Source organism: Poecilia latipinna, unplaced genomic scaffold (assembly GCF_001443285.1).
Source record: "Poecilia latipinna isolate Pla-1442-1.1 unplaced genomic scaffold, P_latipinna-1.0 Scaffold183, whole genome shotgun sequence".
In the NCBI taxonomy this organism is placed as follows: domain Eukaryota; kingdom Metazoa; phylum Chordata; class Actinopteri; order Cyprinodontiformes; family Poeciliidae; genus Poecilia; species Poecilia latipinna.
In genome coordinates, this window is record NW_015112799.1 from 482,947 (window position 1) to 509,501 (window position 26,555).

At 38.4% G+C, this 26,555-nt stretch overlaps 2 protein-coding genes across 5 annotated transcripts in view; both read left to right on the forward strand.

Annotated features, from left to right (window-relative positions):
- usp28 (ubiquitin specific peptidase 28) lies at positions 1-21,033 on the forward strand. 3 transcript variants are annotated; one of them, XM_015030477.1, is made up of 26 exons: positions 1-203; positions 1,973-2,047; positions 2,425-2,545; positions 3,127-3,214; positions 4,111-4,273; positions 6,745-6,831; positions 7,180-7,317; positions 7,789-7,859; positions 8,661-8,737; positions 8,816-8,964; positions 9,061-9,188; positions 9,411-9,506; positions 9,897-10,076; positions 10,365-10,573; positions 10,678-10,748; positions 11,399-11,627; positions 12,366-12,698; positions 13,290-13,414; positions 13,682-13,951; positions 14,674-14,769; positions 15,509-15,687; positions 16,225-16,303; positions 16,785-16,864; positions 18,194-18,317; positions 19,240-19,438; positions 19,956-21,033. In XM_015030477.1, the coding sequence occupies exons 1-26, from the start codon at positions 159-161 to the stop codon at positions 20,129-20,131; spliced, it is 3,588 nt and encodes a 1,195-aa protein (XP_014885963.1). In that variant the 5' UTR covers positions 1-158; the 3' UTR covers positions 20,132-21,033. The 3 variants fall into 3 exon arrangements, with proteins under 3 accessions (XP_014885963.1, XP_014885961.1, XP_014885962.1); XM_015030475.1 differs by having other exon boundaries at positions 2-203; positions 12,363-12,698; XM_015030476.1 differs by having other exon boundaries at positions 2-203; positions 12,363-12,698; positions 13,293-13,414.
- The window catches only part of orai2 (ORAI calcium release-activated calcium modulator 2), an 18,598-nt gene continuing 1,553 nt past the window's right edge, over positions 9,511-26,555 (forward strand). Inside the window, exons 1-3 of one of the 2 annotated variants that reach the window (XM_015030484.1) lie at positions 9,511-9,521; positions 23,207-23,376; positions 25,821-26,059. In XM_015030484.1, coding sequence (XP_014885970.1) covers positions 25,826-26,059 — 234 coding nt within the window. In that variant the 5' untranslated portion in view covers positions 9,511-9,521; positions 23,207-23,376; positions 25,821-25,825. Of the gene's footprint in view, positions 9,522-23,084; positions 23,377-25,820; positions 26,060-26,555 lie in introns of those variants that run through there. The other variant, XM_015030483.1, reaches the window with a different exon arrangement.

Here is a 26,555-nt window from a genome sequence, read left to right on the forward strand (position 1 = left end):
CGCCTTCTAAAGAAAGCGCACCGCAGCTGGTTGCTCGCTCTCGGCGCGTGACAGATGGAGTCGATTTGAACGACGGAGAGAGTCTGTCGCGAGCACTTTTTGGAGGGGAAAAGACGTAAATAAATCCAGATTTTTATTATTATTAATTTTAATCTGCAATGAGAGCTGAACAAAGTGAAAATGGAGAAAACTCAACGAACTCGGTGAGAAAATGATGGAGACTTTGATTAACGTCTACTAACGTCAACACGTCTAACTCCACTCAGCCTTCATTCAACAAATTTAACTTTCTTCTTTGTTTAATTTACTAAACTAATATTAAAAATAAAATGTTCTCATCTGGCATGTGTTAAACATGTATGCCTATGGCACTTAGGTTATATTTTTGATCAAGTCTTTTTTAAATGTAGATGTCAGTTCAACGTGTGGACTGCTGATATCTGGTGGCTTTTTTCCATTGTTAAATGACAGTCATTTTCAGAGAGTCACGTTTAAATTTAAATCTGATTCAACTGTCGTCCATTACTGTCATTACTGTAATAAACAGATCATTTATTGCTGCTCAGTGCATGAAGCAATCTACTTGTGTGGTGTTTGAATGCAGCCTATGGATAGTTTAACATGTGTTGTTTAAGGTGTGGTTAAAAAAAATGAAAGGTTCACTTGCATTACTGGTGTTTGGTTGTTGGTGGTGTGTGTCTGGGAGGATAAAAGAGGCACCCTGGTGCCCAGTGGCACGGTGAGCAGAATGATAAACAGAAGCCTGTGCTATCCATGTCAGTACCCTAAAATAGAGGCAAACCAAGTGGGTCTCAGATTGCCCCCTGGGCTCCATATAAGTCTGGTCAGCCTGGTCCCGGCTTCCTCTCTGTGTTAGAGAGAGAGAGAGAGAGAGATACAATGACATGAGCACCTGCTGCCGGGACAGCCAGCTTTATTTAGCGCGTCTCGCTGTGCAGAATTAGGTGATTTATTTTTAAATTGAGTGCATCTCTTAGGTTCCTGTATTATGGTTTGTGTTTGCAAAGGTTTGAAGATGACTGGAAGTCAGGCTCAGAACTTTAAGAACAAAATAAACAGGTGTGAAATAATGAATTTATCAGCACTGTGATAACTCAGTTTGTTCTGTGCTGTGCTGCAGGTAGCAATGATGCCTTTCCTTGGTTTGAATCCAGGTTTGGTCTGTATGCATAAAGGTTTCATTGGTTCTTTGTTCTTTTCCAGGTGTAACAAAGGTCATTATGGCCAAAATTCTTCAGTTATTCTTCCATCAGACAATAAGACTCAATTTGCAAACTGTGGTCTGGGTTTCTATGTTGATTCAGGAGTAATGGCTTCTTTCTCTCCGAGTGGCCTTTCAGCCTATGCATCTTTATCTGCGCCTCCATTTAACTAAGATATTGTGAATTATCCTATCAGAACCTCATAAATCTGTTTGGACTTTCCAAAATAGTTTAAAGGCATATTTGCTAGAAGATTAATTTGAAGAAAATGATTAAAAAAAAAAACAAAACAAAAAAAAACATCAGACCTAAAACCAAAAAGAGCTCTGAGTAAAAGTGTAATAATGAGGGGGAAAAGGAAAAATATGACAGTGGATGTAAATATTTGGTTTCAACTTCCTTTCTCTTCCCAGTTGTATTTTCTACGTCGTAAAAATTGTTTTTAGACTTTTTGAGGGACTTTTTTTCAAGACTTCAACTACTTTTTTCACTCCAGTATGTGATAAAGGAATATTTTTTTTAGCTGCTTAAATCTGATCCTTAAATCCTTCAGGCATAGCACAACCTCAAAACGCAAGGGATGATATTGCGTTGCGTCAACATGTAAACAAATATATCTAATTTCTTTATTTACTATTCAAATATTGTGTGAGACGTGATTTGTGGTCAGGTCTAATGATTCCTCAGAGTGTTTCTGGACTTGTGCTCTAGTGGTGCAAGAAAAAACTCAAGTTGTTTTCTGTGAACAGCTCAAAATGCTGATGGAGCAGCTGAAGGAGATCACTGGCATCCAGGACCAGCAGGTTCTCTACAAAGCCCTGAAGGTAACACACACACACACACACTGAGTAGCAGTTAGCAGGGTACTTCCTGGGTTTTGTCTAGTTCAAATTCCGGATCTGATCAGTGTATACAGCCAAAGGATTCGGGCTTCTTTAGTAAGACTATCAGCATCTGTTCTTAACTTGATCATTTCCTCCCTCAATCTACAAAAGTCTTCCAGATTTGAGAACATCTCACAACCTTCTTTAGGTTGCAAAATCTGGACATCTTGGATCTGCAGTACGTTGGAAATTTATTTGCAGAATGTTGAAACGAGCAGAAACTGGGTTCAAACCAAGTAGTTGCAGTAGAAACGATGCTTGTCTTGCCTTACGGGAGTCTTTTTCTGGGAAGGTTTTCTCTGTGCTCTCCCCTTCAGGCCAGCCAGGGGGATGTCGGACATGCTGTGGGACTACTGACCACCCAGACTGTGGAGGTTCAGGACTCTGCAGAGCCACAGGAGTCCGGCACGTCTGCAGAGACCTGGGACAAACAGAGAGGTGCACTGCGGCAATATCTGACTGGAAAGCATTTAGATGTGCCATCGTGCATGTTTTAATTTATAACAGTATAGGAAGGCAGAATGAAGGATGATGGTGATATAGTAACTGAAATACTATAAGAAATTTATCATCTTAAAAAAAGATTGAAAGCTGTAAGCGTGATATTTATAAGGTTATTTCTTATTTTTGTAAATTGACCAATAACCTCTGATTTCAAACAGAGATGAAGAACACAACATTTATAAACTTATAAACTGCAAACTGCTCAGAAAGGCCACACTTTTCAAATGTCATGTATTATTTTTCTTTAGCTTTAAATTATATGTTGTTTTGTGTTCAATTGTCATGTAAAATCTTAATAAAAGACATTTCATTTGTGAGATAATGTGAAAAAGAGGCATGAATGTGAGGCACAATATTTCAACCAGTTTTGTAGGTAATAGTGTAAAAACAGATTCCTTAGTAAGATACATTTAAGTAAATGCTTGTAAAATTAGTTTTTAAAACTAAACAAACATGAAATGCATAAATGCATATGTTGGGTCTAAGTTTACCTGATATTTCTTGGGGTTTTTTAGGACTTCCTAAAGATGAACTGCAGACAGCCATTGAACTCAGCCTGCAGGAATCCCACAATGCAGAGCAAGAAGAGCGTGAGTTCAACAGGTAGGATGACAGACGTAGATTCCCCTGTTTTCAAGTTTAAATACAGCTGAGATAATGTCCACTATGACAGGACGCAGCTGCTACGAAGAATTATACAACAAAAAAAGCGTTAGGCAGCAAATACCAAGAGAAAGATCATTTGTAAGCTGTATTTGTATAATTAGTACTGCCTGTAGACAAATGTCTGGACTGTCCAAATAGAAATATTTAATCATCTTTTTTACAGCTTTTTTAAAAGAGCCTGACTAAAACTACCTGGGTGTCAGACAACATCTGGGTCTCATTATGTGTCTCTGCTTATTTCTAACCCCAAATGAGCAACTTCATGTTCAAAAACAAGCCCAAAAAACCGCATCCGGGGACTTTAGAAAAAAAACAAGCCCAAAGTCACTTATAATCATTGGACTTGACAGAAACTCAAAATAGTTCCTGATTGTCCAGCAACAAAATGTGCATCTCTCTCCTTCCTCCATTGTTTATGTTTCTGTCGCTGCTGATACTGTCGTACTGTGGTCGCTCCTGAAGACGCATAAGAAATACAATGAAATTACAAAATAAAATAGTAACAAACAGTGACTTGGATAAGTAACTTTAATCTGATTGCTGGATTTGAAATAGAAACGTGTTAGATTACTTGTTACTGAAAAAAGTGGTCCGATGTCAGTAATGCATTACAAAGTGACGCGTTACTGACATCAATGATCACAGTACATAGTACTCCAATTTCCTAGTCTTATATATTTGTTTATTGAAAATTTTGGCAGGATCTGTCCTCCATAGATACGATCTAATGATGTGAAACAATCTCTTCTCTGTTTAAGGTATTTTAGAGCCTTCCTGTATTTAATATAGCCGTCAGTCTGGTGTTTTCATAAAGAGAATTTGATGTCCCACAGAGCTCTGGAAGCCAGCGCTGAAGAAAATGCAGCGCGAATGAAGAAGAAGAGATGTGAAGCACAGAGTGAGATGTGCAGCCCTGCGGACTGGATCCGTCAGGATGACTGGCCCGTCGGCATACGCAACGTAGGAAACACCTGCTGGTTCAGTGCTGTCATCCAGGTGAGAGTAAACACCTCACGTTACGTTTGAATCATTTCTGTAAACCAGAAGCTTGTAGTGTGCTGAAGCTCCCACTGGGCGTCTGTACTCCATGTGGCAAAGCGCTGAACAACTATTCAACTTAATGGCTCAGCTTTGCAGAAATTCTGTAAAAAAATAAAAAAATAAAAATACAATATACAATTTTATTTCATTTATTTAAAAACAAAACCTGAAAGTGATTTACTCCCCATTCACTCTAATAGGTTCAAATTACTTTCCGCAATGAGTTCAACAAAGTATTGCACATGAAAAGTAAAATAAACACTCAAAACAAAAAGCATAAATACCTCAGCCTCAGAAATATCTGGTAAAATGTTTAAAAAGCCTTTAATAAAATTGTTTTTTTGCAGAGGCATGAACCAATCTTATAATTTCATTTTAAAGGTGGGAAAAATGATTCTACTTCCTTTAAAATACATGCACCTAAGGTATTTTATCGTTTATGCTTTCATTAAGTTGACCTGTGTATCTAGGGATATTTTCTTTGTGAAATAAACATTTAGCTAGCTAATTAAATATTTAGTTTGAAACTGATATCTATAAATCCTTTCATAGGATAAGCCGTTTAATGGGAATACAGATGTTTACTGTTGCACTGACTCACCACCAGGAGTTTATACTTTGCAAGGTCCAGCTTTTATTTTAATAATCCACTTCCAGTAGTGGAATTTTTAGTGAATATTTAGTTTAGAGCTAAATATTTAGCTTGCTTACTAACTAAATGCTAACTGCTTGCTTGCTAATTATGTGTTTAGTTTGAAACTGACATTTTTATGTGAAAAATATAGGTTTGAAATTTTAAAAATTAAACCTCCATTTCTTTCCTCTTATGAGAGGCTAAATAACCAAAATTATTCCTGTTCATTTTTACTGTCACTTTTCTGAATGGAAGCACAACACACACCAGCACCATCGTATATTTGTGTTAGCGGGGAGCAGAATGAATGTAGATACAGTTGTTCAAATATTGAAACAAGCTTTTACATTTCTGTTTCTGCTTCTTGCCAAATTTACGAGTCTCCCAGATCCTTCAATTTATTACTGCTGTTTAGCGAGGTCCAATGTGACTCCAAAGCAGCGTCAACGACGTGACTACAAGGGGATGTTGCTCAAATTTCCTCCTCATCATTATTTCCTGCTAAAGAGGTTAAAAATCGACCTGAAAAACAAACCGGAGAGAGGAGGGGGGCAGCCTTCAGCTAAATCAGAGCAAACAGTTTTTATCTCAGCTGCTAATTGTGTTATAAGTCCATTCCAGACTGAAGCCATGCAGGCCTATCAGGTGGCCCGACAGAAACCAGAACCCTCTCTGAGGTACGCAACCTCTGTGGTTAATTGAGCGCGGAGCAATGCGAGGACGTCCACAGCAGACAGAGACAGGAGAAGGGGATTGTTTGTGTCTGTTAAACTGAGATATGCTTCTGTCTCCATTTAAACGTCAGGCGGTATTATCTGAGGAAGTGTTGTTGGAATACTAATGCTCTCCTTTTTTCTGAGTTAACACCATTTCCTCTGGTTCAGCTCAAAGCTGAGGGACTGCAGGATTCAATGGGCGGCTCATAAATTACATGAGATAAACCATAACTGAATTTTCCTCTCTAATGGGAACGCTTAGAAGCATTCTCCACTCACCAGGTTATCATGGTATCGACCACAGTTATCCTGTAACAAACAAGTAAAACTCTTTGACATTTGTCACAAAATATAATCAGCAATGAAACAAAATGTCCTTTGTTAATAGAGTCATATTTTACAAAATGTACTTTATTATCCACATCTGGTACAAACTTTAAGGTTGATTCAGGGTGCATTCACACATCCTGTATAATCCCCTTTAATCCAACTCCAGTCCATTTATCTAGAAAGTCCAGTTGGTTGGGGAGGCATGAATGCGTAGTCAAACTCAAAAAAGCGAACTCTAGTCTACATACAAACCTCGGTCTGAGTTCGAACTTTGGTACAGTTTGAATGCATACTCAATGGGATGTGGCTTTTGGCATTCCTGCAGCCTACAGCCAGGGAATTCTGGGTAAATATAACCAAAACAAACACAAGAGTCTGGGGGTAACGGGAGAAATGACTCATGGTGTTTTGAAAAAGACAAAAGCGAAATCCTACAACCGCTAAAATCTGATGCCACTCCATTTTTTATTTTTTTTACATTTTGTGAGAAAGAAAGTTGTGCTCAGTGTCTTCAGAGGTTTTCATGTTGTGCCCTTCAGTTGCTCTTGGTGCAACGCCACCACAGGTGAGGAGGAGAACAGGTTTTTTTAATTGGTTTGGTTTGTTTGACAGTGCAGTGAGAAAGCCACCTCCAGCAGCTGAAAATGTAACAAATGTTGCAATTTTAGTCCCCAATTAAACCAAATCTACCAGACTGTCAGGAGTGAAAAGATTGTTAAATTGCTTGTTCTGTCATCTTGTTGCAGTCACTCTTCCACTTACCTGTGTTCAGGAGGCTGGTTCTCAACTACCATCTGTCAGAACGAATTCTGGAGAAGTGTAAGAGCCATGCTGTGAGTAGTTAGCTTTCTGCAACATATTTCCTTCCTGCAGGCAAAATGTGACTGGCCATGGCAAAACCGGGAACACGTTTCCCTGAGGGCATCTTGAGTTATTTAAGATTCTGAAAGTGTAGATTCTAACCTTTCTTTCACTAGTATATTCAGGAAAAGAAACTTTATTTTCCCAGAAATTGGTAGTTATCATTTTTCCTGGTTTTTTCTCTGGCCACTTGTTCCTGGATTTCCTGTGACGCGTCACAACTGTTTTTTTGTATATAAATTGTCCTTAAAATGACCTAAATTTCAAAAGCATTGTGACAGTTTTTGAGCTGATGTTTGACCGAGACTTTCTGACGACAGGACAAGAGGAACATTGCTTTCATGCAGGAGCTGCGGTGCCTGTTTGCCCTCATGGTGGGATCCACTCGCAGGTTTGTGGATCCCTCTGCTGCGGTGGAGTTGCTACGCGACGCCTTTCGGACCAGCGAGGCTCAGCAGGTACAAAACACAGCTCTTTCCAGCTCTTTCCTTGAAACAGGATAGCTGAAGAATCCAACCCACTTGTTGATGAACAAGTGTTTCATAGCTCAGTCACACTGAGCAGAGACTGTCCAACAACACCTCATTATCAGCTGCAGACCAGTTTAGCTTCCCTGAAATATGGATCCATTGCTGCCAGGAATTTATGAATGTGCAGCTGTGACACGTAAACAGTCTCAAGTTGTCAGATTGAGAAATAAATGTCAAAATTAGATGCAAATTTCAAATTTAAGTTCACCTCTGAGTGCGGCTTAAATGGAAAAATAAAGGGTCCAGAGTGGTCTAGTCAAAGTCTACACTCATGACGTACCTTTACACAGGTTGTTTGTGCTGTGGAATCCTCCATTGTGGTTGAATTAAAGCGGATGGCTGGACGGATGGATGTTTTGTTGTTACAGACAGTTAAATGTCTTCGTCTGCTACTTTCAGGATGTCAGCGAATTTTCCCACAAATTGCTCGACTGGTTAGAAGATGCCTTTCAACTGGCCGCCAACGGAAAGTAAGTCATTAGTTAAAGCTGTTAGCAGCTGCTTTTCAATTGCAAATGTGCACAAAACCTTGTCAAGATTGTGTTAATGATGACAAAACATAATTTTGCAATTATCGTGTTTCCATTAAATAAGAAATGCAGCTATAATCTCAGGTGAATACATTAATTTATAAAATAAGTAATTAAAAATCATGGATGTGATGGATGTAAACATGTAATTCAGGCATGGTGCTACGCTCATCATCTATCAGTCATCAGAGGATATGTTGGTGTCTTAATCAGGCTTAGGGGGGACAAGCTCAGCCTACTTGGGAGCTGCTATGCATGCAGCATTTTAGGAAAATTGTAGTCAACACTTTTAAATTAGAGCTACGGATTCAACCTTCTGGTGAAGTCACCTGCACATGCTCCAAGGAGGTTGCTTCTGTATACAAACTAGTGTGACTTCTGTCATTCAAAGAGTTTTCACTGAAGTTTTGCAAAAATACACCAACTTTTAGGGAAAAGTTTTTATCAAAAAAATTAAAAACTTTTTTCAAAAGTGGCATGTTTTCATTAATCAAATTTATTTAGGCAATTCCAGTTTGGAAGCTGAGCTAGTAAATTAACTCACTCTGTAAGAATATCAATACATGCAGAACTGAGGAGGTGAAATCTCATTATCTGAGAAAGATTTTGTGCAAAAAATGTAATGAAGATGTTTCATGTAACACAAAGAGCTATCCTAATGGTCTTAAAAGGAAGCAAAATAGGTCACATTTAACTTTTTATGAATCAACGTGTAAATATAACATCCATCTTTATGTTCAGGAACGCAGAAGACAAGCAGCAAAACCCAATGGTTCAGCTTTTCTACGGCACCTTTGTGACGGAGAGGCGACATGAAGGTGAGTGCTTTACGACTCTTCATCCTGCCATCACCCACCGGGGTTCTGTCTCATTCCAATTTGTGTGGTTCGGTTCAGGGAAGACGCTGTACAACATCGAGCAGTTTGGTCAGTACCCTCTGCAAGTCAACGGCTTCAACAACCTGGACGAATGCCTGGAAGGGGCGATGGTTGAGAAGGAGATCGAGTCGCTGCACTCGGACCATGCCGTAACGTCTGGCCGAGAGGTGAGCGGCTCGAAATAAGTCAAAGTATTAAATTCTGAATATTCCGAAAGTTTCTGTCTTCCTTCTAAGGATCTTTGTGTCTTTTCTGACTTGCAGAGGTGGTTTAAAAAACTACCGCCAGTCCTGACCTTTGAACTTTCTAGATTCGAGTTCAACACTCAGCTCGGGCGTCCCGAGAAGATACACAAAAAATTAGAGTTTCCACAAATTGTTTACATGGACAGGTAATACAAAAATCAGATTTAATCTAATGAAAACTTTCAGAAATATCTTAATCTGTGCCTCACTAAATTTGAATTTTAATAATTCAATCCAAAAGGGAAAATAATAAACAAATCATCTATTACTCTCTGTAAAATGTATATATAAGTTGAAGAAATTAGATAAAACAACTTATTTATGCTATTTTTATCAACTGAGATACACATGCATGTTTTATTTCACAGATATCTTCACAAAAACATAGAACGGACCAATGAGAGGAGAGGGGAAGTGAAGAAGCTCAAGGAGCAACTTGCCACACTTCAACAGAAACTTGAGTGGTAAGAAACTGAGGAGTTCAATAAAAACATCAATTATTATTATTATTATTATTATTATTATTATTATTATTATTATTATTATTATTATTATTATTACGGTCCAAAAGAATCCAATAGAGACTAAAGGAGCAGAAAACAAAGGCTAGGTTCACACAGCAGCCAAATGCAATCCAAATCTGATTTGAATTATAGAACTGAACATCAAGATCTGCTGCATGAAGATAGCCAAAGAAATAAACTTAGTTTTTGTTAACAATGATTAGAATGGGAAACAAGACACATTAAAGGGAGAATAAAAAAGTAAGAACTGAAGACTAAGCAACCTTCAAGCTGAGAAACTAAACATCTGAACAAAGTCTTTACCTAAATGTGTTTTGTTTCTGGTCTAAGTTATAAAAACTATGGCTCTGGACCGATGAAGTACCCTCTGGCCGACATGCTCCAGTTCGTTCTGGAGTTCGCCACTACCAAACCCACCAGCGTTTCCCCGGCTGAAGATCCGAGACTCACCACATCTTCCCCTCCTACTGTGAGCCACCCGCTGTCCGACGCCATCGCCAAAGACAGCAGGTTCCTTTGATATTTGACGTGTTTTGATGATTATGATTATGGCACTCGTCACAATGTGATGTTTGCTATTGGTTTTTCAGTGGGTTGTTCTATGATGTTTTTATGACTTTTTATATTTGCGTTTTTATGATGTAAAGCACTTTAAACTGTCTTGTTGCTGAAATGTTCTGTTCAAACATATTTAACCAACATAAAAAGATATGGCGTGCTGGATTTGGCCCCTGAGCTTTGAGTTTGACATGTGAATGAGTCTCGAGCCATTTTTACTTAAATTCTTGTTTCCATCAGTGAACCTGGAGATAAAGACTCATCGGACAGCCTGGTTTCCAGTGTTTCCAACTGCCAGCAGACGCCCATTTACAAGCCCTTCACCCAGTGCAAACACCCGACTGACTGCCTGCCCCACCCGGCACCTCACAGCGCCACAGAAGAAGAGCTGCACTTCGTAAAGACCTGCCTGCGGCGCTGGAGGACTGAAGTAGAGCACGACATAAACGGTACGCCAACGAGACAGAAGAAATAGTTTTTAAATTTCTTTATCAGAGGGACAGTTTTGTAAATTTGGTTTCCATCACGGCTCCGTGTTGTTTCTGTGTTCCAGAGCTAAAGACCAGCATAGACAAACTCACTCAGACACTTGAAGGCATGTACTCAGACAACAGTCTCTGCCAGGTGACACTTCTTTTCACTTCACTTTCTGCATGGGTACAAAAAAACACCTCACTGGTTTCCAGAAGTATTCACACCTCTTGAACTATTTTAGTTTTGTCACATTACAACCTCAAGTTTTAGTGTATCTAATTGGGTTTTCAGTGGAAATCCCAACTGAGCACCTCATCCTTACAGTAAAGCATGGTGGTGGCAGCATCAGCATGTGGGATTGTCTGTTTTGGATGGATAGAGTTGATGGATGGAGCTAAATGCCTTAAACATACAACCAAAGCTACAGTCCACTGAAATAAGAGAATGGACATCCAACTTTAAAAAATTGAATTAATTTGTTACATTTAAAGGAATTAAGTTATTTACATTTGTTTAACATAACACCTTAGTGAACTTAATACATTTACATAGATAAACTTGATTTGATGTAACAAACTAACACAATTCTTTTTATTTTGGATCACCTGTTTTCTTTTTTCAGTGTGGGATGAATTAAATTAAAGCGTATTTTTGTGTCAGAATAATATGTGTGTGTAATATTTACACTGGAACAGACTATTTGAAATGCAGTATTTGTTCATCTTTATGAAGGAAATGACAAACTGTATGCCAGGCTAATTAAAAAAAAAAAAAGTAAAATAAAATGGTCCTTTCAACAGGTGCCCTACAGACTGCATGCAGTGCTTGTTCATGAAGGTCAGGCCTCAGCAGGTCATTACTGGGCGTACATCTACGACCACGCCAACCAGCGCTGGATGAAGTACAACGACGTCAGCATCACCGAGTCTTCGTGGGAGGAGTTAGAGCGAGACTCATTTGGGGGGATGACCAACGCCAGCGCGTACTGCCTGATGTACATCGATGACCGGCTCCCCCAGCTGATCACAGGTACAACAACTCTCAGCTGTAGCAACACTCATCAGTTCTCCTTTGATTTATATCCCAAAGTTTTTACAAATCCAGCCTTTAATTTGAACATATTTTATAAAAATGTCCACTTATTTTGGGGTGTTAAATTAACAGAAATAATTTGGGGGTTTTAGACTGTCATGGTTGCTAACTACACATTTAGTTTAAAGCAAAATATTTAGTTTGCTAAATAAATATTTAGATTGAAGTTAAATATTTAGTTTGTGAACTATATATTTAGTTAGCATGCTAAATATTTAGCTTAAACTAAATATTTAGCTTAGCCTGAAGTTGAATATTTAGCTTGCTAAATAAATGTTCAATTTGAAACTAAATATTTAGTTTGCTGGCTAAATATTTTGTATGGAGCTAAATATTAGGCTTGCTAACTAAATATTTAGTTTAAAGCTAAATATTTAGCTATCTAATTATGTATTTAGTTTGAAATTGACATTTATAAATTATTAAATAACATGATGAAAAGATGACTTTAAAATTGGAACCCCACAGTCAGCACCACAGTCTGGACCTTCCATTGAAGAGTTGGAGCAAGGAGCGCCTTCAGAGGCCCATTGTTCTTTCTCTTATGACTAAATAAAAAATGACTGCTGTTATTTTTTTTTTATTTGTAACTTTACAAATGGCACCCATAAAATATGAAAACATGTTGTGCTTGTTGAGTGAACCCTCTGTCTAACCACACGTTCCACCCAGAAGACACAGATGATGAGACAGGCCAGGTGCTGCATGGCATGGACTCCCTGCCGGCCGCGCTCAGACGCTACGTTCAAGAAGACAACCGCTGGTTCCAGCAGGAGCTCAGCGAGTGGGAGGAGCAGTTCTGCCAGACCGCCACTCCGCAGGAAGAGTCTGCGACCCCGGTGGAGCCTCCCAGCTCCAGCGTGGAGAACACAGAGCTGACACCTGTGGAGCCAGCACCACAGTCTGGACCTTCCACTGAAGAGGTGGAGCAAGGAGCGACTTCAGAGGCCCGGTCCGGCTCAGAAGAGGAGAAGACTGCAGATTGTGAACCCAGAGAGACGCCTGAAGGTGTGTTACACTAACTGGGATAAGAATAGCAACTATGAGTTTCCATAAAGACCCATTTTGCCTTCAACGATGCAACTATCCACCTTTTTCCTCTTCCAGTACAGATATCTAATAGCCGATACCGATCCGATACAGAAAGACAGCCGAGTTGACTTAAGACCTTTTTAAACAGACATATGTGTACTGAATTACAAATGTATTTGATAACTCTGCACCAGTACAGCACACCTAAATACAGCTATATCTTCATAAGCTCGATTAAACATGCAAAAACAACACAACTTTAATTTGTACAGTAAGCACAATTAATATCCTCACAGCAAATGTAAAATAAATAATGAAGAAACTGACAAAAATAAACAGCAACAAACCGTCTTTCAAATTGTTCAGAAAATGCAATTAGAAATTCTAAACAATTATGCAAAATAAATAGTAAAGCATGAAGTACACTGAAAGTACAAAGCATAGAATTAGACTGAATAGATCTGCCCTTCCAGCACATTGTCAACGACACCCAATTTAATCTAATATCTAATAAAACAACGTTGCTGATACATGGACTGAATGAAGGCCTCTGTCTGTTTTACTCAGCAGCAGAGGAGTCTGAGATCGTGCCCCCATCTGCGAGTCCTGGCTGCCAAGCAGATCCCACCGACACTCCCACAGCCAGTGACACCCTGGAACCGAGCCCGGACCCAGCAGGCCTGCAGAGTCAGGTGGGAAAGTCCCAACCCCCTCAAATCCCCCCGGCTATACAGTCCCATTGCTGGTATACCTGCAGACAGGGTGGTTCCTAGGTTTGTGGGGGCCCTAAGCTGGTTTGGGGCCCCTAGTTTATGAAACTACAATGAAGAAATAATTAACCCTTTAAAAACTTGCTCTGCAGCGCTATAAGATATTCAACAATGTAAAGACTTTAGAAAGTATTAAATCATGTCACAAAAGTCCAAAAACTCTAATATTGTTCCTGGTGTCTTTGTCAGACCTCTGGCTCAGATGCAGAGCTCTGTAACCAGGCTGAAGCGTGTGTGCATGGGGAGATGTTGGGACCAAACTCAGAGGCTAACGATGAACCAGGAGCTTCTGGGGAGACTCCCGGACCCGGAGCAGATCCGGGAAACGAGGAGCAGCAGCAGGAGCAGCAGGAGGCTCCAGCCAGGCAGAGGCAGGCGGAGAACGAGGTGTCAGAGGTGGAGATCCCCAACGTGGGCCGCATCATGGTTAGGGCCGATGCTGACGGATACAACGAAGAGGTGAGGAAGTTACAATGTGGAATAAGATTTTTAATTAGGGTAACTCCATGTTAATTTAAGCCATATATGTGGGCCTGATAACCTCTTTCATTCATGATTCAAATGGCTCATTTCTGATAGAATGATTGTTGAGTTTGTGTTTTTGCACAAGATTTGTAAGTTTGAATTAGTGAGAAATAAATGACATGCACAGTTGGTAGAGAGTTGGTAGAGAGGCAGCATGAGGGTCCTGGGTTCGATTCCTGGTCCGGTGTCTTTCTGCATGGAAGTTTGCATGTTCTCCCTGTGGATGGTGGGTTCTCTCCGGGTACTCTGGCTTCCTCCCACCATCCAAAAACATGACTGTTAGGTTGACTGGTCTGTATAAATTCTCCTTAGATGTGTGTGTGCATGGTTGCACACACACATCCTCTGTGTTGCCCTGCGATGGACTGGTGACCTGTCCAGGCTGACCCTGCCTCTCGCCTGTTGACAGCCGGAGATAGGCACAGCATACCTCCTGACCCCGAGGTGATAAGGGTGTAAGAAAATGGAGGGATGGATGGAAATTACATGCAAGCCTTTAGATTTGAATAGAGATCTTAGTTTATGGGGAATTGCTTCTGACTTTCTGAAGTAAGAATGTTGTCTCTCTTTTTTTACAGGACTGTTTTCATTAAACATCTTTAAAGGTGACACCTAGTTTGTTAAGCATTTGCGATGGTCTCATTTTCATTTCGTAGATGATGCTTACCCCAGCCATGCAGGGTGTCATCCTGGCCATAGCCAAGGCAAGACAAACGTTTGACAAAGAAGGCCCTGAGGCTGGCCTCATCAAGGTAAGATATTTAAATGTTTAACGTCATTCTCCATCATACTTGAATATGGATAAGAAACAAAACATGCATTCCCACAGGACTTTTTTGTTTTTGTTTTTGTTTTTAAATAAGTAATTTTTGAAATATCAATGGAAAAGTTCATGCAGTAAAACCTGGATTAAATTATTCAAACACTTCTGTTCTATTAATAATGATAAAGGTTTAGGGTTTCAAATTGTGCATAAAAGTGCAGAGAATTCTTAAACCTGCAGCATGCCGAGACCCTGCATAACTAGTTGTGTTTCCATTAGCCATAGAATTGCACAAATTGAAATTATGAAAATAAATTTGCTTAATGGAAATAAAAGAAAAAAACTCAGATTTCCAATAAAAAGTTTTTGCTCTAGAATGAGGTGGCTTTCCGGCCGTATCAAGATAGATGTACCAAAACAGAGCAGCTATGCATATGTAGCCACCCGCTCCCTAGTATAATGGGCTTCTCGCTCCAATGACTGAATAAGACATCGATGTCTCCCCTGATACATTTCATAACTGTTTACATCCGTTGCTGCCTTTATTTTTAATAACTTATTGAGTGAACAAGCTTATTCAAGTGTGATTTTAATTTCATTTCTTAAACACAGCAATTATGAAATTCTGTGGGGGTTTTTTTTTTACATTAGACAAAGATTTGCGCACATTTGTAAGAGAAAGGCAGCTAGTGACACATGGAAACTCATATTTCTCCGTGGTGTTCCAGGCCTTCCATGAGGAGTATTCCCGGCTCTATGAGCTCTCCCAGGAGGAGATCACGCCCCAGGAGGACGCCCGTCTGCAGCACGCTCTGGTTTACTTCTTTCAGAACAAGGCGCCCAAGCGTGTCATCGAAAGGACGCTGCTGGAGCAGTTTACAGACCGCAACCTCAGCTTTGACGAAAGGTGTGCAAACAGAATTAGCTCTTCTTTCAGGGTTATAATTATTCTGGATTTTTCATTATACTTTAGTTTTAATTTTGTTGTAACTTTTTGTTTGTCTAGTTCAGTTAGTTTTAGTTTTTATGGTGTGTTTGCTAGTTTTTATTTGTTACTGTTACTTAAATATTGTTTAGTTATAGTTATTTTCCCCCATTAATTACAGTTTTCGTTTATTTCAGTAAACACAAAAAGGTTTCCTCAATTTCAGTTTTCGTAATTTCATTAGTTTTAATAATAACTTTGCTGGCTACGTGGGCTTGATCAGAATTTAAATCTCTGTAATAAAAAACCACACAACTAAAACCCTAATAAAGGAAAAACCTGTCTTTTAATGAAGAGAAATGTTCTTTTGGACACCAAGATTTTTCTAATGTGCCTGTAGCTGAAAACAGCCATATGTCGTTCATCTGCTGCCATCTAGTGTCCAAAGCAGAGACCTACTGGTTGTGAGATTATTTCACCTGCACCACTAAACTCCAGCTGTCCTTCCTGTGCATGCAGGGCCATCAGCATAATGAGGGAAGCCCGAGCCAAGCTGCGCCTCATTAAGCCTGAAGACATGGACATGGAGGAATACATGGTAATGTCGGGTTTATCCAACCCAGTTTGACAATATTTGTCCTTGTTTCTTTTGTTAGTTACTACAAATTAATTAATCATTTGTCTCCTCCAGCTTGTTGATTTCAGGATTTAAGGATTCTTATAATGACTACAGCAGCTAGTTAAAACTGAGTACAAACTCAATTTTAACCTTTTTTTATTGCGCAATAGTTCAAAACTATTGAGAAGGTTTTTCTCTCTCATAAAAAGAGGGTTTCTTTTAACCACAGGATGCATGAGGATTTGCGCCTTTCACTAGACTTCTCCTTTTGTGAAACCTGCTGAACTTTCAACAGTAAAACTGCTCCAAAATGCATACAAACAAACAAATTACATTTTTACACCAAGCAAAACCATGGCTACCCAATGCAACTCCCTACTGTTTGTTAATGGTACAAAAGAAGAGGAAGATTAAACAGGCACTGGTTAATGTGTGTGTCTGTGCGTGTGTTTTCTTGCAGCAGTGGCATGACGACTACAGGGACTTCAGGACGGTGTTTGTCTACTTGCTAACTGGACTGGAGCACTATCAGCATGGAAAGTAAGGCAGAATTATCCTCTATTTCTATACTGCGATTTGCAAAAGTATCTTCCCCCTAAAACCAGTTTATTAGTAGAAAACTAGTACTGTGAGTGGATGGAAAGAAACGCTGCACATCATCCTGAACACATCAACCACACAGTGACAGGAAGCCAGTCAGACTTCAGTAACCCTAGTCATACAGCAAGATCTACAATAGTATGTTTTTAGAGCAATGATTAGAATGGCCTAAACAAAGTCCAGAGCCAAATGAGGTTAAAAACATTTGTTTCAAATTCACCTTTACTGAATGGCAGTGAACTAAAACAACAGAAAAATGCTCAAAAAAGTAAAATAAATGCCTCTGTTAAGTAATTAATTGATGTACTTTAATTTCAATCACAAGAAATGTACGAGTACATTTTTAAAAATTGGAATATTGTTTACAAGTGCAACACTTCTTGCTAGTCATCTTGGAAGAATTCCAAGTTTCTTGTAATTTTGGTGACTGTGGCAGACAGATAAAGAAAACACAAAATTTAGTGTCAGAAAATTAGAATACTATGAAAACTGGGTAACACTTTATTTGAAGGGGGTTGAATAAGACTGTCATGACACTTTCATAACATGTCATAACACCTGTCATGAACATCAATAAGTCTTCATGAATATTTATGACTGTTGTCATAAAGCGTCATTGGTAAATTATGACACTTTTAATACAAAGTTGATATTATTCAAAATGTCTTTGTTATGACAACTTGACATTAAGCAAGAAATCATTATTGTTTAAACTTTACCTTTAATAAGAGAAAGTTACCTCATTTTTAAAGTGAAATCAGTAATTATTTTATAACAAATGTATATCAGTAATGATTTCAGACTTATTCATGTTCATGACGCGTTATGTCATGTTTATGATGGTGTCATGACAGTCTTATTCACCCCCCTTCAAATAAAGTGTTACCGAAAACTGTAATTAATGAAAACTCATGGTGTCACATTCTAATCAGCTAATTAACTCAAAACACCTGCTAAGGTTTCCTGAGTCTTTGAACAGTGTCTCACTTTGGGTCAGTCAGCTGCACTATGCTGCTGACTGGACAGATGTTCAGAAGACAGTCCACAGTCATCAGTTCTGTATTCAAACATATTAAAAAATTGAGTGAAAGGAAGAAGGGTGGGAGGAACTCATTAAATCATAAAAGCTTGAAATATATTAAAAAAAAACTTTCTGAGATGACTGGAAAAAATATTTCACTTTTATGCAATACTCTAATTTTTGAGGCACAGTTAAAGAGCGGCTGTGGCTTTTGGTGCTTATTTGGTTTCTTTCTGACTGTGTCACAGGATGCGAGAGGCTTTGAACTACTTGGCTCATGCGTATGAGACCAACGCTGCTCTGCTGGGAAAGGGAGAGAAACGTGGTGTGAACAAAGCTCTTATTGCAGTTTACAGAAGAAAGTGCCTCACGGTGAGTAAAGCAGCAGTTCCAACCGAAGCTGTTTCAGTTGTCAGCCTAAAACAGCAACTTGATTAAATATTTTTTTATCTAAAAGGTCTTGGCTTACACTAGAGGAAACTTTGAGGGTCATCAAAATCATCGCTGGGACCCGTCACTTTTATTTGACATATTCTGGCGTTCGGCCAGCTGCTAAAGTAGATTTTTTTTTCTAGGGCAGAACTTTAGACATGAGTGACTGGTGGGATAATATTCCCTTATTTAGACTTTCTCTGCAGCAGAACTGAGGCTGGGTTAGTTTTTCCCATATGCAAATACACATATTTGTGGTTTATACACAATTTATGAATTCACATTTAAGGTAGATGTTTAATTTTTGATGGATTTGGACCATGAAGCTGAAGTTATTTTTGTTGTTTTAGCTAGTCTATCATCGTGCTTTGAAAATCATGGCGGCCCTTGTAATGGAGGATTTTTATGAGCTTTCTGATGAGTTCTTTAAAGAGACTTCACAATTAGCAGACAGTCTAGAAGTTGAAGAGTTGATTGCAAACTAGTGGAGTTCAGCAGGTCAGTGGAAGCCCCTCCCACAGCCCCGTCCCTTGACTTTAATGGGTGAGTTTAACAGAATTATTTTATTTTAACAGAATTATTCCTGCTGCTGTACAAGCAGGAATAAATACAAAATAAATAAATATCTATTTAATTAACTATCTGCACTGATGATTATAAGTTGCATTTTAATTGATTTAATTTTGCCCCTTTTGACCCTCCATACAGGGTAGGATCTGAACACAAGTTCCAACACAAAGCTTGTTCTTCAACCTCCACATTGACTTCATCTAAAATATTTCATAAGAATAAAACTATGTTTGTGTAAATATTAAAGTGGAAACCTTGACCCAAGTATTCTCTGTGCTTATCCACCAATCAGGCGCTGAACGACAGTGCGTCCCGGCTGTTCTGCAGCGGCGAGGAGGGCAAAGTGGAGGAGGGTCTGTCCATCATGGACGAAGCCGTTATTCCCTGCCTTCACCTGATGAGCCGGGACTCGGCTTTGTCCCAGGAGGACCGGGATGCTATGGAGAACATCCGCAGCCACTGGTGCTGCTGCCTGGGTCAGGACATGGATGGTGAGTTATTAACAATAACATGATAAGATAATGAGAAGTTTCACTATTGTAATTATTTGTTTATTTGTTTCTGTAAGGATTCACATTAGTCTCATCACAAATATTACAATAAAATCATACTTTTACAAACATTACAAAAAAATATATAATAAAACTCCTGAAGTCAAAACACAAATTTCAAATCAACCACTTCAACAATTATAACATTTTTACAAACATTACAAGAAAACATCACAAAATGCCTTAAAACATACAAACAAAATTAAAACACACAATGTCAGCCATTTCAAAAATAAATTAACAAACAATAATTTTGATCTCGAGCATAAATTTGCTTATTTCATATATTCTCTATGTGTTTTTTAAAGTTCTTTTTAAAATGTATACAATCAGGACTAAATTTAATAACAGAAGAGAACTTGTCCCAGTAAGAAATTGCTCTATATAATCAATCATTCGAAACCAAAAACTACCATCTGAAGGGCTCATTTCTGCTGGGTTTTTCTGTTTTCTGCAGATTCGCTGCAGGTAAAGTTGGGCGAGTTGCTGCCGCGGGTTCTGGACGGCTCCAGTGGGACGGTGGTGTTGAAAGATCCGCCAAAAGTTCACGTCAACCAGGCCCACGACCTGTGCAGCCGCCTGGCCGCTGTGATGGAGTCCATTCACAACACCACAGTAGTAACTGTCCAGTAAAACCCTGAAGGAAACCCATAAAAACCTCTGGGAGTCGAACATCTGCAGCATCAGCGGCAGCATGGCGGGCAGAGCGCTCTGTGCTGATACAGTAGGGTTCACACCAGCATGTAGTATCTAATGGCTGCTGGTTTGGAGTTGCACATGAGTAGAAAATTTGATGTGATATATACAGCAATCACTCGTGATTAGATAGATAATGCACAAATACAAGCTCATCGAGAACAGGAAAGAACTGAACGAGAAGTGTCTGAGGAGAATGATTTAATCCTTCCTGTTTGCTTTCTCCCTTCTCACCTAACAAATACTAACAGTCCTTCAGAGTCATTAGACTTTTTGCAGGCAAAGCAAAAGATTGCCAAAAAATGCAGATGTTTAGTGACCAATATCAGACACGTTTTACATTTAAATCTGTTGTAAATATGCAAAACGGATTCCTGGTGTAACGAGTAAAAGAAACGACAACGTCTTTAAACCGAAGGGTTTCACATTTCAGGACATAATGGTAATGATTTGGGCCTTAATGAGGTTCTAAAGGGATTTAAATCTAACCCCAGATTCAGTATTTATGAAACAAAATGTAAACGTAGCAGCCAGGTGCTGCCAATCATGTTTGCCTGACTAACTGCTCAACTTTATAAAAATATGACATTATCACTATCACTCTCCAATGGGATGTACAGTAGAAGCAGAGCCTCAAGAATCTGCAAACCAAAAGGGGAAAGGTCTGACAATTAGAAAAACAAAACATAGGAATAAACTAAGAAACTAAACACAAAGGAATGAACTAATACAGCAAGACCTGTGAGATAATACTGAAAAGACAATATTATGTAAGAGTAACTCTTTTTTAGCTTTATGTTGTGTTATAAAGTTATAGCCTCATTAAAAACATACCTGGAGTGCTGCCTTGATTCTTTCATGCATGTATGAGAAATACTTTAATCTCCATAGCAACCATTCAGCTGTGCAAAATGCCTTGTTGGATTTAGCCCCGCCTTCAAAGTGCAGCTCCTCCTCGAAGGTGCAGTTTCCAAGCTTTCAAGCATCTGCCTCTCCCTGTCACTCCCTCACTCAGCTCCTTAAGACTAGCCAGCAGCAATTAGCAAACACCTGGTGAAACTGTGCATCTGCTGATGCTGGGAAAAACATTGTTAAAGGGTTATCAGAGGAGCGATGTTGTGATGACTTCCTGAAGGCGGAGTGTCAGAAAGAGCAGGGGTTTTCACAAAGACACATTCGAGGCGTTAAATTACAAATTAAAACAACCAAAGGTAACATATTACTTGATTATGCTATAAATTGACACTCTGTGCCTGGAAGACACATAATACTCCCCCTTTAACTGAAATAGCCCAAAACCTAAAGAGCATAAAAACAATGAATTTATCAAAACACAAAAGGATTGTACCACTTTCTCCACTTCCCTTCTGTGCCTGCCACCTGTCTCTTCTGATTAGTGGACTTCCTTCTGAGAAGTTTATTGGTAGATCTGATATTAAGTGCATTAATTTGTTCTCTTCTGGTAGTTACTGTAGATAAAAGTGTCTGCTAAATGCACAAACACAGAAAGATAAACTATTATTAACGTCCTGAAATGTTCATAAATCAGATATGTTTCACTGGTTGGTTGTATTGTTTACTGTATACAATAATATTTGGACTCAGTTCTGCAGGACACAGTTTAAATTTGAATAATTGTGTTGCTTAGTCAGCTCCCTGGACAGTGATGCTCGTTAGGTTTAAAAACACTAAACTTGTTCTGCGCAGCAAAGAAATATGGTTTGTTGGCTTTTTTTAAATATATCTTTTATATCATCTCTTTGTATTTCTCCAAAACAGAAATTAGAACTCACAGAAAGTTATCAACAGCACTAGAATAAATAATGACATCTTAAAAGTTATTAGTGACAACGCTGTAGAAACCCTTTAACTGGGAGGACTTCGTGTTGTTTCTGTGCCTTAAATTCAACTCATCACTGAAATCTCTGAATCCAGATTTTGGAGTTTACATATGGAGCAACTCTTGCCCTTTTTGCAGATGTTTCACTTGTACTTTATGATGATCTTCAATAAATGTTTTAAATAATCTCTGTATTAATTATTGTCTGGCTGTCCTGACGTCTTGATTTTTTTTTATGATAGCTCAACACAAAGTTGTACATAATTGTGTAGTAGAAAGAAAATTATACATGGTTTTCAAATTTTTACTTCTAAAATTCCAAAAACTGAGCCATCCATTCATATTCAGCTCCTCTGAGTCAATACTTTGTAGAACCACTAGTGTTCTACAAAGGGTGTCTCCATCGTCTTTGGATATATAGAAACTGAAATTACTGGCATCCTTCTTTGCTGAACAACTTAATCTCAGTCAGATTGGTTGGAAAGTACTTGTGAACATCAGGTTTCAAGTCTTGCCATAGGTTCTCTATTGGGTTTAAATATTAACTTTGACTAGGCCATTCTGACTTGATGAATTTGATCTAAACTAAACTTGGATCATTTTAGTTTTAGTTTGCTGATCCAAGGCTTGAGCAAACTAAGCAACATTAGTCTCATTAGTCACCCAAGGTAAAATAAAGTAATTAATAATAATATAATTGTTTTTATATTGTATAATAATAATAATAAATAATAATAATAATAATAATAATAATAATAATAATAATAATAATAATAATGCAACTTAAGCTAAACAACTAATTGCCTACTTTCATTTCTCATTGTTGTATTTAAAAAAAACAAATTACTATTTCTTTTATTTGGAAAAGTCTGTTTCCAAACAGGTTTGTATTTATTTCCAACAGACACCAGCCATAAACCGGCCACTTACAATATGGCGGAGGTGCTGACGTGCCGTTCCCTCAGACCAATGAGGCCCCTGCTTTTACGTTACGTCAGGTTTTTGTCAACGTTTGCGTGTTCTTTTATTTTGAAAGCAACACACAAAACCGGAAACCATGAGTTTTGCAGCTTTCCTTTTCTGTTCAGTCCCACCCGAAATCATCCGAACCATAGCGACCGGGTTTCAGGTGGCAGTGCGGAAGGAAGTGTGCCTTTTCGCTGTGGCTCCAGACCTGAATTTTTTTACTTGCAGAAGCAGAAAAACAGGTCGTCGTTGCCTGCAGAAAAAGACGTACTAAGCCCTGATCGGACCTGCGGGACATTTTACTTTCTCTAGCAGCGTAGAGACAAGACTGTGGTTCAGTTTATATCTGAGGTTGCGAAGGCACCTTTGTGAACAGGTAAGAAAAATAAACTTTAATTAATACATTTCACCAAAAACTTGATAATTTTGCTGTTTTCAAACTGTTCTGTTATTAGCTATATTAGCTAGCAAGAGGAGTCTTTTTAGATTGCCTGACAACTTACCGAGGAGTTTGCGTTGTCTATCTTTAAATGTAAGCTGCTTAAATGTATTTGCTTTATTTTTTTTTAGTTGTCTGCTTTCCTTTCTTCTGTTTTCATGGTAGAACTTAGATAACTGTAGTACTTTTAATTAACTTTCTATATAAGTCTGTAAACGTATCCTGCTAACTTCTAGCAGGTTTCTAAATATACATGAAGGCGTAAAGGAGCTGATATCTGCTGAACTGTCTGTCCTCCAAACTCAAGGAAGCACTTTCGGATTGATGAATAAACACGACAACGCGGTTTAAATCTTTCTCAGCAAATATATAAATCCCTTCAATTTTTTTTCTTTGATTGTTTTTCCTCTAGCTGAAGATATTTTGTCATTATGTCAAAATAGACTTCTCTGAGTCTACTAATTAGCATATATATTTTTATAAATATACTAAACTCGAGTGAAAACATCATATGTATTTGTTTTCTAAAACAAACGTAGAAAGAGAGCCTGTATTTGCTAAACCTGACATAAGGGCTTAAAATCTCCAAGGATTTATAAATATGTATTCTGTATGGTGAGTTTTCTATGCTTGGGTCTCAAATGGAGGAATTATTTAATAAACAACTTTATACATGAAACAAAAACTTGATTTGATCCGGATTGCAGATGTGTGATTGGGTGGAAAAGATTTTCTTTTCTTAAAAAAAAAACCCCCATAATGTTAAGGGTTTAAAATTCAGATTGTGAAGAAATAGCGAAGATTGAAAGAAATATAAGCATTCATCAAAAACTGGAAAGAAATATGTTTTGCATAATAATATTCTGTAAAAGTGCAATTTTTTTGTGTCAAATGATATATGCAATGAAGGCACCCCTCAATCATCCATCCATCCGTTATCATACACAATCCCTAGTGGGGCCGTGAAAGGGTGCTGGTTATATTTTGCTAAATTGTACCATATTTTCTTTTAGCCTCAGTATGCTATTTGTGAGAACGGCATACTATGTTTTTCTTATGCTGTACATTTGTCCTGACTGTACAGTCTTTCCTTTTTTACTTTCTGTTTCTACATTTTTATTTCTGTGTGAATCTACATGCTTCAACCTGTCTGTCACTTTGCTTTTCAAACATCTGAATTTCCACATCAGGGGGGCAATAAAGTTATTTGTATTTATTCTATTCAAAACAGTAACACCAACATAACGGCATAACGTTTTGCAGTATAATAATATTTATTATATATTTTTTATTTGAAAAATTTGCTCAAATTTTTCCTGTCACAGTATTTGTACTGCTGGAAGATAATTTATTTTTCTTTGTTTATCTTCCTGTTTCCTCCTCTTTAATTCCCACGGCGGCTCTTCTGGAATTTCAGAAAGCAGCAACTTGAAGTCAAACATTCCTGCGACATACAGACTCTGTGTCCTAATAAGCTTAACTGAGGACTGTGGGAATATTTTAGGTCTTTACTGATGACATGAATAGAAACTTGGAGTTAGAGCAGCTGATTGACAGGAGAACACAGACTGCAAAACTGCTGGGAGACGGTCAAAAATAGCTGCTGGTGTTCAGATGCCAGTACTCTGCCGTGGGCCAGAGGACCGTGGGATAAAATGCTGCATAAATTCCTCCTTTTACTAATTTTAGTGCATTTTATCAACATTTTTGTCAGTTGTTCATATCTTATTATTGGGTTGAAGCCTTCAATCTCTGCAGACTTCACATCTTAATTGAGCAACACATGGAAGTGATTAGTAGTGAAGTGAAAATCAATCAGTTTATTCACTTGATTTAACAAATTTCAACATTGATCTTCAAACATAATCAACACAAGTGAGAAGACGGCAGGAAGAAGATAAAAGTTTGTATAAACCTGCCTAATTAAGTTAGCAATATAAGTTGCAAACAATAAATCAGTTAATTGCATAAATTAAAATGAGTGCCGTCATTTCATAGGGACAGCAGTCGTTAGACAGATCCTCCCGTTACCAAAAATCATGACAATTTTGTTTTTTGTTCCAGTTTGTCGATAACTTACTGTATTTAAACTGGTCAGGAAGTTTAGACATATTTTTTTACTGTATGTTTTATCATTTTATCATTTAACATGCATTTATCATTCCCATAACAAAATGCATTTATGCAATCTCCAAACCAGATGAATTGTAACATTTGTGAAGCTTCACAAATATCATAAAAAAAAAAATCTTAAATGATCTTTCTTTTTCTTTTTTGTTCTTCATGTTTCCCCAATATCTGTCCTCCATTTTGAAACCACTGGGTAAATAAAGGTGATGAAGCTGCATTGATGACGGTGTTTCTGTGTTTTTATCCTCCAGGTACCATGAGCCGGGAGCTGAGCGTGCAGATGGGCTCCCCGGCCCCCGGGGTCTCTGAGCCGCCGCCTCCTGACAACGGGGGCATGGACTACAGGGACTGGGTGCGGCGCAGCTACTTGGAGCTGGTCAGCTCCAACCATCACTCAGTCCAGGCCCTGTCCTGGAGGAAGCTCTACCTGAGCCGGGCCAAGCTGAAGGCCAGCAGCCGTACCTCCGCCCTGCTCTCTGGCTTTGCAATGGTACATCTAAAAAAAAAAAAAACAAACCCTTCTGTAGGAAGTGTGTTTTTGTGTGGACTTAAAGACTAGAAAACATTTTGATTCACCACTCATCCCTGAAACAGGAAATGGTTGCAAGTTTCTGCTTTGTGGCTTTGTTTTTGTACTGGAGGTTGGGGGTGGGCATGTATCGTATCGTTTACTATTTATTGTGATATGTTTCACATCTTTTCACAGTAAGAACTTTGATTCATAGTTATAGTATATTCCAAATCATGATGTTTAAAATCTTTAAAAACATGTGTAATGTTGGGATTTGTAGTTTTACTATTTTCTCCACTGTTTGTTCAAATGAGAGTATTAATAAATACTAATACATTTGAAAATATGATCAATTCCAGTTAATGTTACAGTTTAGTGATACAAATAATATTTCTTGATGTGAATGGTGTCCTAAAGTCCTAGTAACGCCATTTGTGTTTGTGGGGACTATAATCGCTGTAACACAGTCGCAGCC

Excerpts from the sequence above, each read along its gene's own strand:
- usp28 (XM_015030475.1), top strand. The coding sequence starts at position 159 with ATGAGAGCTGAACAAAGTGAAAATGGAGAAAACTCAACGAACTCG. Across the intron at positions 7,860-8,660 it reads CAACTGGCCGCCAACGGAAA|GAACGCAGAAGACAAGCAGC; the intron begins GTAAGTCATTAG and ends CTTTATGTTCAG. Across the intron at positions 10,077-10,364 it reads GCCATCGCCAAAGACAGCAG|TGAACCTGGAGATAAAGACT; the intron begins GTTCCTTTGATA and ends TGTTTCCATCAG.